General features: G+C 42.9%; 1 protein-coding gene across 1 annotated transcript in view; it reads left to right on the top strand.

The window, feature by feature from the left end:
- The first annotated feature begins 500 nt into the window (after positions 1-500).
- The window catches only part of HABP2 (hyaluronan binding protein 2), a 43,595-nt gene continuing 32,189 nt past the window's right edge, over positions 501-11,906 (top strand). Inside the window, exons 1-2 of the mRNA XM_027740001.2 lie at positions 501-921; positions 3,913-4,040. Coding sequence (XP_027595802.2) covers positions 501-921; positions 3,913-4,040 — 549 coding nt within the window. The remainder of the gene's footprint in view (positions 922-3,912; positions 4,041-11,906) is intronic.

Here is an 11,906-nt window from a genome sequence, read left to right as displayed (position 1 = left end):
TAAGAGTTTATAATAAAAAGGATTGTGAAAGTGAGGGGGAATAAGGGAAGAATTAAAAATAGTGGCAGAATAATTCGTGTAATCACTCAGGATAGGATAAGCATGAAATGCAGCTATTATATGAATGATAATCTGAAGGAGGAAGTAACAGCTGAAAGACTGAAAGAATTTCAATCAAAATATACTAAGCTTAACTGATTGTGCAGATAAAGCCCACCGATACAGTAATGATGGGCACCACATACATGCCAATGCAGATTCCCAGAGCACATCAGTTTAATTAAAAATGAATTTCGATACAATTATCATTTCAGCCTGACAAACAACTGCAACAGAAAGTCCTATTTCATCTTACGAGCTCCCAACGCACGAAGCGTTTCGTTGTCAGGTGTTTACCAACCTCGGTTTTGTTTCAGACCTGGTAAGGGACAGCTGAAACGTGCCGCAATGAACAGATCCTTGTGTTGATCCTTTGTTCTGGAATTTTATCTAAAGATATAATGAGAGGGAAGGCGGTGGCACCGCCGGAGACCCCCCGTTTGGCGCAGGAGCCGAGCGCGGTTCATCCCTTCGGTTGTGTTTCAGTGCCCTCTCGTGGCTCGCACGCCGCGGGAACACGGGGGACAGGCGGCCCCACGCGAGGACACCGCCACCCAGGGATGCCCCACGCAACACCCCCGCTGGGGAACCCCTGGCCCCCGACATCGCCTTCCCGTGCTTTGGGCCAAGCCAGCACCCTGAGGAACCGTGCATGGGCATTGCCGCCTTGGAGCGTCCCCGTGGGGCCACACAGGCTGATGGGGGTGAGCCGTCACCCCACGCAGATCCGTGTGCCCCGGTCACACCCCTGTGGAGCCAGGGCCACCCACGCCGGACGGCACAAGCCTTCCCGGGAAGAAGCACAGACAATCATCGCGGTCGGTGAGGCTGCTCATCGTTGACCCCGTTTCGGGACTGGATCTGCTCTGTCCGGTCTCTCGCCGTGCGGTGATTCACGCTCTTGTCATGTACCTGGACATCAAAGGATGCTGCAGCCCGAGCGGTACCTGCCTGCGTGGGGTTTCTGTAACAGTCAGGGGTTATGGACTGTATGATGGCTACTTCAATACTTAATCGTGCATTTCAAAGTTCCCCTGTGATCTATACATACGTGCCATTTAAAACACCTTTCATGTCTGTTTTGTTCTTATAACAATTTTTTTTTTCCCACCAGCTGCTTCTGTCTGCCCCTTCTTCTCTTCCTAAACCGAGCAGTGCTTCTCACAAATTTCAGCGCTTGGAGCTGGTGCAGAGGCTGCAGGCTCAGGAGCAGGCAGGCTGTGGGCAGCTGCCCAGGGAAATTCCACACTCCTCACTGTCTACAACTTTCTTTCTGAAATAAGGTTCCTTATTCCCTCCTAGTCCCGAGTGTGCTGCCAGTCACACTGATTTGTACCAAACTGCAGTACATGCACTCTGATACAGAAAATCACACCTAATTCTAAATCGAAGTCACTTATCTAAGACTGGTTAGGAGTCAAGCTGTGACCATTACATTCACATCACTTATGACACAAACTAGATTTAAACATGTATCTCAAGAAGCATAAACCTGTGTCTTCTGACTTTACTACAGTTTTAGATGATGGTAGAAGTCAAAACCACCACCATAATTACCCATCTATTTCTCATTGTGTTTTCTGTAGTGCCCATCACTGTAAAACCTAGGATATGATGTTCGAAAGTTAAATAAATGTGAAACTTAGATCTTTGTTTCAGCTAGGCATTTTTTACAGCATCAGAGCTTGAGTGCAGGCTGTAAGCCTTGTCTGTGCACCATGTCTTTTATTGCTTCCTTGCTTGTATGGTGTAGTTTGGGAATTTTAAGACAGAAGAGGGTGTATAAATTGCACAGCTCTGTGCTGCATGTGCTGTACTGCAGATAGAACTGATCCCTGTTGTATTGTTGCTGAAAGAAGAAGAGCTGTAAATGAGAAGGGCTTTTGCTCAATGTTTGGTATAACCATTTCACCGAGCTGTGTGTTGCCCAGCCCCTGAAACCTTGTGCTGAGAAAGAGCCAGCAGGCGGTGAGTATTGTGGGTTTTTAGAAAAATTTAACTAAGCAAGAGTCATCTTTCTTGTATTTTTTCAGGTCTCCATGAGACTATGTAGATATCACTTTTCATTTTGAGGGACACAACAAATCAAAGTCGTACCAGGTCTGGGTAGAGTTTTTCCTCTATTTCTGATGTCCTCCAAAGGTGTGGTAATTTCCCAGTAAGACACTGTTCAATCACTGGTTTTATGTTCTGCTGATACTGAACTGATGCTCCTAGTGTGGGGAGATTTCTGATAAAGGTGTTTTTGCAAAAAGGAAGAGGAGAGGTACTGGGATTCTCTATGCCTCTGTGGGTTCTTACTGGTTGGGAATTATAATGTGTCAGTGGAACTGAGGCAGGTTTGGAGGCATCCTTAGGTGATGCCCTGACAGCAGCAGTGACTTGCAGGTAGTTGCACTTCTACCTATTTTCCTAGCTTCTCCAACCATGTTAAAAAGAAATGTGTTTGGTCTTTGAAGAGGGTAGAGGGGAGCAGGTGGGGCCACAGAAGCAAGTGAAACTTCTAATGGCACCATCCAACCAGTCTGGTCAGACAACTCTGCTGCATTATTAATATAACACTGTGCACACACACTTCTCAGTCCTGTATTTTCTGAATTATAAAACAGGGGGAGATACCCTTCCAGGTACATACTAGGAGATCTTATCAGACTTCAGTATTTCAAACACCTCTAGTGTTTAGCCTGAAGTGGATGTGGCTGGAGAGAGAAGTTACTCCGCTGCTTGCGAATAAAATCCCAAAGGACCAAGGGCTAAAAGATGCTGAGCACCCATTTCAATAGGTCTTCCTACTGCAAACCAGTCAAACTTGTAGTTCATGCCACCCAGATGTTGGGTGCATGCCCAGTGGTGGAAAAAACTAAGGGAGTTTTTGGCCACAACCTGTTCCTGTGACGGTGAGCTGAAGTGCAGCTCGCTTTGCACAGATCAAGCCAGTGAGAGAGAGTTTCTCTACTTGCCCAGATCAAGGTGAATTCTGTGTTTCTATGACTTTGTTTTTCTGTGACTCCTGTCATATCTTTTTGCTCGCTGACATTTCCTTGAATGCAACTGTTATATACAGAACAAGAGGTGAATGCTCAGAAATGTTTTTGGGAGCCAGCTGCAAAGGCCAGGTTAATGGTTACTTGTGTGCTAACACAAACTCTGACCCACACAGTGCAGCCAGAGTGATGGAGCACATTGCTATCATCTGCTCACACAGCACAGGGTGGCTCAACACAGAGACGACCTGGAGTAGTGCTGTCTCCTCACTTCGCCTCATCTCTCATTAGCAGCAGCCTCTACAGCAAGAGACGCTTCTTTTGAAACTTAAAAAGTGAGCGTGAATGCTGTTCAAAAGCCTGCTTGTTAGAAGACTAGAGACGAATGGCAGCCTGAGCTGTAGAGATATAGAAGACTTAATATATATATATATATGAATCATATATGCCAGCCTAGAAGCCAGGATGTATAGAAACTGACCTTTCTGTTTCATCACTGCAGAGTAAACAAATTGCATAATTTGCACCATCCCGTGAGTACTTGTCCCCTCCATGCTGTCTCTCCCAATGTCACACGCTGCAGCTGCATTTGGCAGCTTCACTCCCTTCCTCTTCCTTCTATTCCTTCTGTCCTTCTCTTTCAGCCAGCGCAGCACGACACCCTCTCTTCTATATTTCCTGTTTCTTCACCAAAAATATGGTCCAGTTCATTCAGGTGCAAGGATGAGCCCTGATCAGTTGGGCAGAGGCAGTGTAGGTGGAAAAACATAGAAATACCTTGTGGGAGGGCAGTCAAAACAGTCTCAGTTTTATTGTCTCTCTATCTTAGATACAGAGGTTTACATGGCTGGATGCTTATCTGAAAAGTCAGAGTTCCTGCTGTTGGTGGAGGAGAGAGAGAAGAATATAAAGATCTACCACGCAAAAAATGCAAGAGAATGGAGCTCTCAGACCCAGGTTAATACATATTCAAGTACTAAGATTTGAGGTCAGACTCAATATGATCACATTTTCACAGTCTTTTTTGAGAATGTATCTGCTCCAGCTTGAAGAAAGTCCTCAAGAGTAGACATGGTTTTACATTTAGATTCCCCAACGCTGGACACTTTCAAGATTCAGCTGGACAGGGGCATATTGTCTAGACTATGCTTTTTCCAAACAAGGTTGGACCAGATCCTTGAGATCCCCTTCTAACCTGGTATTTATGATTCTATGATTCTGTGATTTGCTAGCTAAATTGCACAAAAAGTTGATGTTCTCCAAGCTGAAGATCTACATTCAGTTTGCCCTTGAGATAAACAATCTCTGTCAGAAAATATATGTTCTTCACTCACAGAAGCAGACAATTATTCTACATGAAACTGATGCATAAAATAAGCTAAGAAAGCACCTTCCTGTGAGTACAGCAGCCTGCTAGAAGTCCTGAGTAAGCTGAGCTAGAATCTACTACTTCATGGAGGATGGGAAAAAATTGCTTAATATCTTTAACCCAGTTGACAGTTTTGCTAACCTCTCTCCCTTTTGAACATTTTTCATGTAAATATTTTTCAACAGTAAGTATAGAGAAACAGTGTGGTAAAGGAGCAAGGAAATTTAAGAGGAGCACGTGAAACTGGCAGTGCAGAAACCGATACCTATCATAAAATACCAACTCTGTGGCCTGATCTCCATCTGCTCTCTAGTGGGTTCCCGCACAGAAAGACTTCAAAGTTTCCCTGTCTATAAATAAATTTAATCTCCTCTGGGCTGCACACGCATACCTCTCACATAATGACAACACACAGTCCGTCTCAATGCATTTAGCCAGGAACCCTGACTCCTAAACATGTCTAAGAGTGGGCTCATGTGTTGCAGACATGCACCTCAGTGGTGTCCCTGAGCACCAGCCCCATGGTGCCTATTGTGGTTGAACTCTGAAGGGCCCAGGTAGGGCTCAGGATAACTGGCTTCATTTCAATGTAACATTGAGATGTAGTCATAAAATAGGAGTATGAGCTTTTCATTTGTTCTTGACTGCTCATTTCAGGCATTCACTGAGGGATAACTATCCTTATTCTTCCCACACATCCCAGAAGCTGATAGGCAGTTATTTATCCAACCTTTTTCTCGTTGTTCCAAAAGACATTTTTTCATATGTTTCCAGATAAAGGTGAAACCACGGCCACAGAGAATTACAGATTATAGAAAGGTCAGGCTGCAGAAACACTGCCACCTGCATGCCCTGAATCCTATGCAAAGTATTTCCTAAACCGAAAGAGCAGGAGGAATGGTAAAGACTCACTGTAATGGAAATTTTGGACATGTACTAACCATCAGGTTTTAATAGAGCTTTAGGTGATGGGATTGGGGAAAAGCATCACTTGTGGGGGAATGATATCATAACTGGTAAAATCATTCTTGTCCCTTCCTTTGTGCTGAGGTCCAACATTGCAGTGAGATCGATGCTGCAAAGGGTTGTGCCAAGAGGCTGTGATGTCTCCACTGTGCAAGGTCTCTGAGAACCAGCAAGAGGAGATTCCATCAGTGCTAGGGCAGGGGACAGATTGATGAAAATCATGTGAATTTTTGTGATATTTGCTGTTTTCTGACAGATTGGGTTGTTCAATGATTCAGCTGTATGTAAACCTCCACCTCCTCCCTGCTGTAACATCAAATTACCTTCACTTCTCCTCTCTCCCTTCCTGTGCTGCTCATTTGGATGGAGGTTAGGTGACCTGGCATCCTTTATTCATGAAAGGAGCCCTGTAATATATGTACATTTGTTCTATGTTCGCGGGGTTAATTTAGTTTTGGCAAAAAGTGCAGAGAAGCAGCCCTGAAGACAAAAATTCTACATTTTCCTCCCCAGGAACAGACGGTGTTGTCCATGCCACAGTGGTTGTCCTGCAGGATTGTCTCCTGCCTCATCTTGAACAGCACAGGAAATTTCAGATGCTTGTATAATCCTTGGCCTTACTAAGATCAGGATAACAGTTCCAGCCCTCAGTTTACAGCTTCCGCTGCCTCCTCCTAGCTATAAATTTGGTTGGGAGAACCAAATTTTTTTCTGGGTAACCACAGAGAATCACTAGTTGGTGTCTGATGTTGTCCTGTTCTCGGTGCCCAGCTGTAACTTGGGGGCAGAAGACTTGCAGTACAATTTGTACTTCAGTACAAATTAAAAGGTGGTTTAAAATTGGTTATCTATCCCTCTTATAGCAGAAACTGTCCCCAATTTAATTGTGAACCTTAACACCAACAGAAAACTCCTGTTCATCCCACTTGAGTTATTATGCAACTTCTCAGAGAGGAACCATATTTGTCACTAGGGAATAATAAGTCTTCTTTATAGAGTAACCCATGCATGAAATCCTCTGGGTAACTAACAAAATACAGTCTGGCTTTTAAAAAAAAATAAAAAGAAAAGTCTGAGAAAACATCTCCATGTAGTCCAATAAATGCCAAGAAGGGTGAAATAGTTTCTTAATGTTTTTAGACCAAACGTGGTCAACAGTAAATGAGAGTCAAATGGATTTTTAACAGACATTTTCTGGAGTTGGCTGGCTATCCTCCTCCAAACAGTTGGTAGCTGTGTGGGATGATCAGAAAAAGAAGAGAGAATACAGCTGAAAAGGTGATGATGTCTTGACCTTCAGCTCATCAGAGCACCCCTTCCGTCTCTCAGCAGCTTTCATCTAAAACTACTGAAAAAAACTAATATAGAGGTGTCTCCGCTGAGCACCAAGTGACATTAATTTTAGCCTCAGATGTGCAAAATTAGGAGAAAAGGCCTTCTGTTTAAAATATTTTCTGGTGAAGGCTTGAGGTCCCATCCCAGGGGAGGAAATTTTGGATTGTTCCTTCAGTTCACGTGAGCGGGGCAGTCTCTCTCCTCCGAAGGGACTGAAGTCATGAGGGGATCTGAGGGGTGGCTGTGCCACCCTTGAAAATCTGCTAGTCCTCTGTGTCAAGGGTGGGTGTCACTGAGCATTAAGCAGACACAGCATTGGTGAAAAAGTGTGAAAAAGGACAATAATATCCTTTTTACCCCTGCCTAGAATACGTGTGAAGATCCAGGGAAGAGACTGGGGACCAGAGCCAGGGTTGGTCTCCATGCCAGGGTTCTCATCCACACTTACTGTTTAAGGAGAATAAGAGCAAATTCACGATGCTATTGAAAACCAGATGATAATTTATGCAGGTACAATATATCTTTTAATATCTTCCTTCCAACTACATTTCCTGCACGTTGCAGCTTTTATTTTAATTATTGCATTCCAAATGACTTGCCTTTCAGTCAGCAAGACTGAAAGATCTTGAAAGATCCCAGAAGTAATTTATGAGCAATTATCTGATTTTCATTTTTAGCAGTCTGTACTGTTCTGATTTCTGTCACCTTGGAATATTCTTCGCCACAGTCTAGATAATTTAACTAATAGGAGGGACACCCATTTAAAAGGGGGCTTTCTAATGACAGGCCCTGCTGAGCCTGCTGACACTGGTGAGGGTAGTTGGAACTATTATGGTGATTCTCAGCATTTTCATTAATCTCTTCTGCATTCTCTGGGGTTTCTGAGCTGAAACTTGCCAGGCAAGGTCTTAGCAAGGAAACAATTTTTATTCTCTTTCCTTAGGGTCTTTTTTCCTATTGTGAGAGCCTATTAAATAAGTTAAAAGTAATTCACAAAACTACAAATGAAGACAGTGACAACAGGCTGAAGACATACATATAAGGAGAGCAATGACTGTCTGCTGGAGCAGTGAATTCCTCCTCTCCCGTACCCTCCACCTGAACTTCTGGGTCCAGCAGGGAAGGGCAGGGCAGCTTTTGGATGCGAGGCACTCCTTGCTCAGGACGATGGGTTTGCTGAGGATTGCGCTGCTGGTTCCACAGGGAGGTGATGGCCAACAGCAGGTCATTCCAGAGGTTTCCCATGGCCACATGTGGGGCTTTTTGATGCAGTCTGACAGCAACCATGCTCACCCCTGGGCTCCTCCCACGCAGGGGAGGGTGATGGAGTGGCAGTGTGTGGGAAGAGGAATGAAATGCATGCAAAGAGCCCTGTGAGGACACATTGGCTGTGGGTCCCCCACCCTGCAGGACACAACACAGAGCCCTCACCCTCTGATTGCCCAGGCACAGCTGAGGTGTCCTCCAACATGAGTTGGAGAGTGGGACATGATAGACTGCCTTGTGGGTCTGCACAGTTTTCTGTCCATTTTCCCTTCTCTCTCTGTCCACCAAGTGCCCACTGAATTCAGGAAATTGTCCAGTTTGCCCATGTTTGACCAACCCTGAGAGGACAGGGAGCTCAGAGAAGAGCTGGTGGAACCAAAACTTTTGTATTCCCAAAGCACAAGCTCTCCAAAGGGTTCCCTCTTGCACACAGAGTGCCACAGAGGTTGCAGAACCCAAATATCTCTTGTCAGCATGTTACCAGCCGGGGAGAGGGTACCTACACCTCTTGCAAACCAAATTAGCCCCAGAGCAGAGATGCCCTGGCAAAATGAGCATTTCCTCACTCTGGTCACTAAGAGAAATCGTCTGTTTTCATCCCACTTGGGTCCAATTTGCCTGTTGAGACTGCTGATGATTCAGAAGACAAGAAAATCCGACCTTTTACCTTTACAGCATTGACTGCAGGAGGTCTCATTTTTGTGTAGAGCATTTGGGAGCTACCACAATCCAAATCTAAATGTCATTTTTGTGTTTATCTTGTCTTCCCTTTGATCTTTCCCACATTCTCATTCCTGATAGATTCAGCTAGCTTAGAAACAAATATTTATTGCAGCTATGCTCTTCCATAAATAGCAATTGTATACTTTTAGTCAGAACAACTTTTAAATTTATTTTTGTAAAGTGTGTATCTAGAAGCTAAAAGGAAGGAAATTACAAGCGTTTAGAAAGGCACAGGATGTGGGCATGTGCATATGTCCCATGTCTGCACTACAGTGTGCAGAGCTGAGCACAAATATGACTGCTACTCTCTGCAAACATCAGAGTCTTTAGACATTTAAACATTCAGCATGCAGAGGAAGAAAAGGCATGGCAGCTACCAGCTAGCTGGGAGGTTTTGTTTTGTTTCTCTCTCTGTTCCTCTTGAATGCACATAGAGGGGATGGCTCAGAGGATTCAAACTTCCCTGCTTGCTTGTAGAGAAAAAAAATCATTCCTGCTTTGGGAATCCAACTTCTCTACCCAAGTGGGAAGTCACAGATATAGCACATCAGTAGGTGAGAAAAATGCTTTTCTTGCCCCCACCCTGACACATCAGAAGTGAAACCTAGGTCAAATCTTTTCATGTGTTGCTCATAGGTTCTTTAAAATAGTGTTTCCACTGATGCACACCACCGTGATGAACATTTTTTCATGTATTATTAATACATTTCTTTGTACCATGTTCCAAAAAAAAAAAAAGTTTTGATTTATTCCACACCTTAAACTGAATGTGATAAACTAGTGAGATGGCAGCGGGCTGTCTCTTTCTTTCTCCAAGATTTGAAAACTGAACTTAAAAGTCTGGAATTATACTCAGATGCATTCCACTCTTGTAATATTAACATTTTTTTTATTACCTGAACTATTTTCCCTGTCTCCCTTGACTCCCACAGCAGGGACTCTCGTATTATTTCCTGCAGTGTTCCACCCCCACTTTCAGAGACCTGGATTTGAGGAGCTGCCCTACCGTTTATCAAAGCCTTTCCCTTGGTCATCAGAGAGAGTCTTGTCTGGTTTGGGCTCTATGAAATTGTCTGCTTCTACTTTTTTCCTTGCTTTTTCTTCCTCTTCTTTGTATCGAGTTATCTGTTCACAGCTGAGTAATCTCAGTAGAACTGCGGGGATGGAGATCTTCTTGCCTCGCGTCAAAGATACAGAACCTTTTTCAGCTGAGCCAGGGATTGGCAATACGGACAGGTATTTATGAGTGCTCACACAAAGTAGGGATGAGGTGTCCGCTGTGGCAATTCCTGTGCAATATTGTATTGATCATATATACCTCTGACCTCCTTTTCTGCCCTCTAACCGTAGAGTTCACCTCCACCAAGGCTAACTACTTTCAGCTTTCTTTACTGCTCAGTGTTTCTCAAGCAACAACCACCTTTCTGGGAAAAACAAAAGAAAAGAAAAGAAAACCCAAACAACACACATACAAATCAGAAACGAAAAGGAAAGTCTTTGTTTCTTTTCTTCAAGATGTAGGATTTTCTCCCCAAACAGAGGTGTAAAATATATAATATCCATTCTTAGATGAGCTGACATGTTTAAAGCTCAATAGGCTGTAAAACAGGTTAAATCGTCGGTATATTTATCCAGCAGAGATTTGGGAAGCATTTGTTTGAGAAGAGAGAAAAAATAATTTTTAAGATAGAGGTAGGTTGTGAGATAATAAGTTTGAAATTGTCAGTGGTAACGTGTAGATAAAAATCACAGACCATTTCTCAGTGAAACCACGGCTACAAAATTTGACTCTATCATCAGGAAATATTTTAAGGATATGCTATTAGAGATCCAACTGCAGAGTGATGTGATATGACTCTAAGCAAATATTTTGGTTGGACTTGCTTGGGGGTTAAATTCTTCATGAGGTTTCAGTTGTCCTATTGGTGCTCTTTTTGTCACAGTGTAAAGCCTCTATCCTGCCTGTGCTTTACTTCTGAAGGTCTTTAAAAACGTTTCTCCCTGCAAGTCTTTCTGTTGTGCATTGAGTTCACATAGGTAGAAACTGCCAGTTGTTCCTAATCTCTGTCCATTTGTGTGACGGTCCTCTGAGCAGCAGCTTTTCAGAATAGAAATGAGTCTCTCCTTCCTGAGAGTTTGGAAATCATGTAGCCCAAATCAGCATCTGCAATAAAGATGCTGACACCAGTGTTGTGGATGGCTATTATTTATTTATGTTCTTATAACAGGGTAATGGAGGTCTCTCACCTAATATTAATAGAAATATCTTTTTACAGCAACTATATATATATATATGAGTGCAGATAATGAGGACATCATAAACTATACTAATCAGTTCCACGAATGTTTGCTTAAGCTGAAATCTAAATCTATTTTCTCTGTATTTCTTTTTCAGTTATTTGAGGAAAAAAAAACCCTCCCCAAACACCATTGCCACATTTTCCTCTGGAAAAAAAAAAAAAAACAAGAGAGAAAAGATCCCTAGCCTAGGCACTTGTGGAGAAGCTAATCACTTTCTGTGGCTGCTCTAGCTGACTACTGTAATCACATAACATTGATGTTTGCTTGAGATCCTGAGATATATGCAGAAAGCAGATTTTGAATGCTAAAGAGAATGTAAGGAAACAAAATCTCATTCTAAGAGCAACATTTGACAATCTGCTAATCAGGAAGTGAAAAGGAAATCCATACGGGCTAGATACACCAAACCAAGATTTAACAGCCTTGCTTGATGCATCCTTACCAGAGGTTCATAGGAGACTGTTTTGCTAATGGTTACAGAATACAAAAGCTGTAAGTTATGAATGCACATTTTGTAAACAGATAAAGTGGGTAAATCTACAGAATAAATTATACATACTTTTACCCTGCTTCTATAGCCTGCCAGCATAACTCTGCCCATACTGTGCTGAAAAAAGGGTTTTCACAGATTTGTGATGTTAACTGTTGAATCTATATTTATGAGTTGCGATGATGTTTCTGTAATAATAAGATTATTAATGTCCTTTTTACTTAGTATGAGGCTCTAAGGCAATCAATGCATAAAACTCACCTGCCTGTAACAATAGCTGGTTCATTAGCCAGTGATTGGGTAAAGACTGGGGTGAACATTAAGGAGTATGCATTTATTTTTAGCAGGTACTCTATATTCTGTGCAAATCCAG

The sequence above is a fragment of the Pipra filicauda genome, unplaced genomic scaffold (assembly GCF_003945595.2).
Source record: "Pipra filicauda isolate LSUMZ 115617 unplaced genomic scaffold, ASM394559v2 scaffold397_size650280_pilon, whole genome shotgun sequence".
NCBI classification, from domain to species: domain Eukaryota; kingdom Metazoa; phylum Chordata; class Aves; order Passeriformes; family Pipridae; genus Pipra; species Pipra filicauda.
This window is presented reverse-complemented; position numbering and strand designations above follow the sequence as displayed.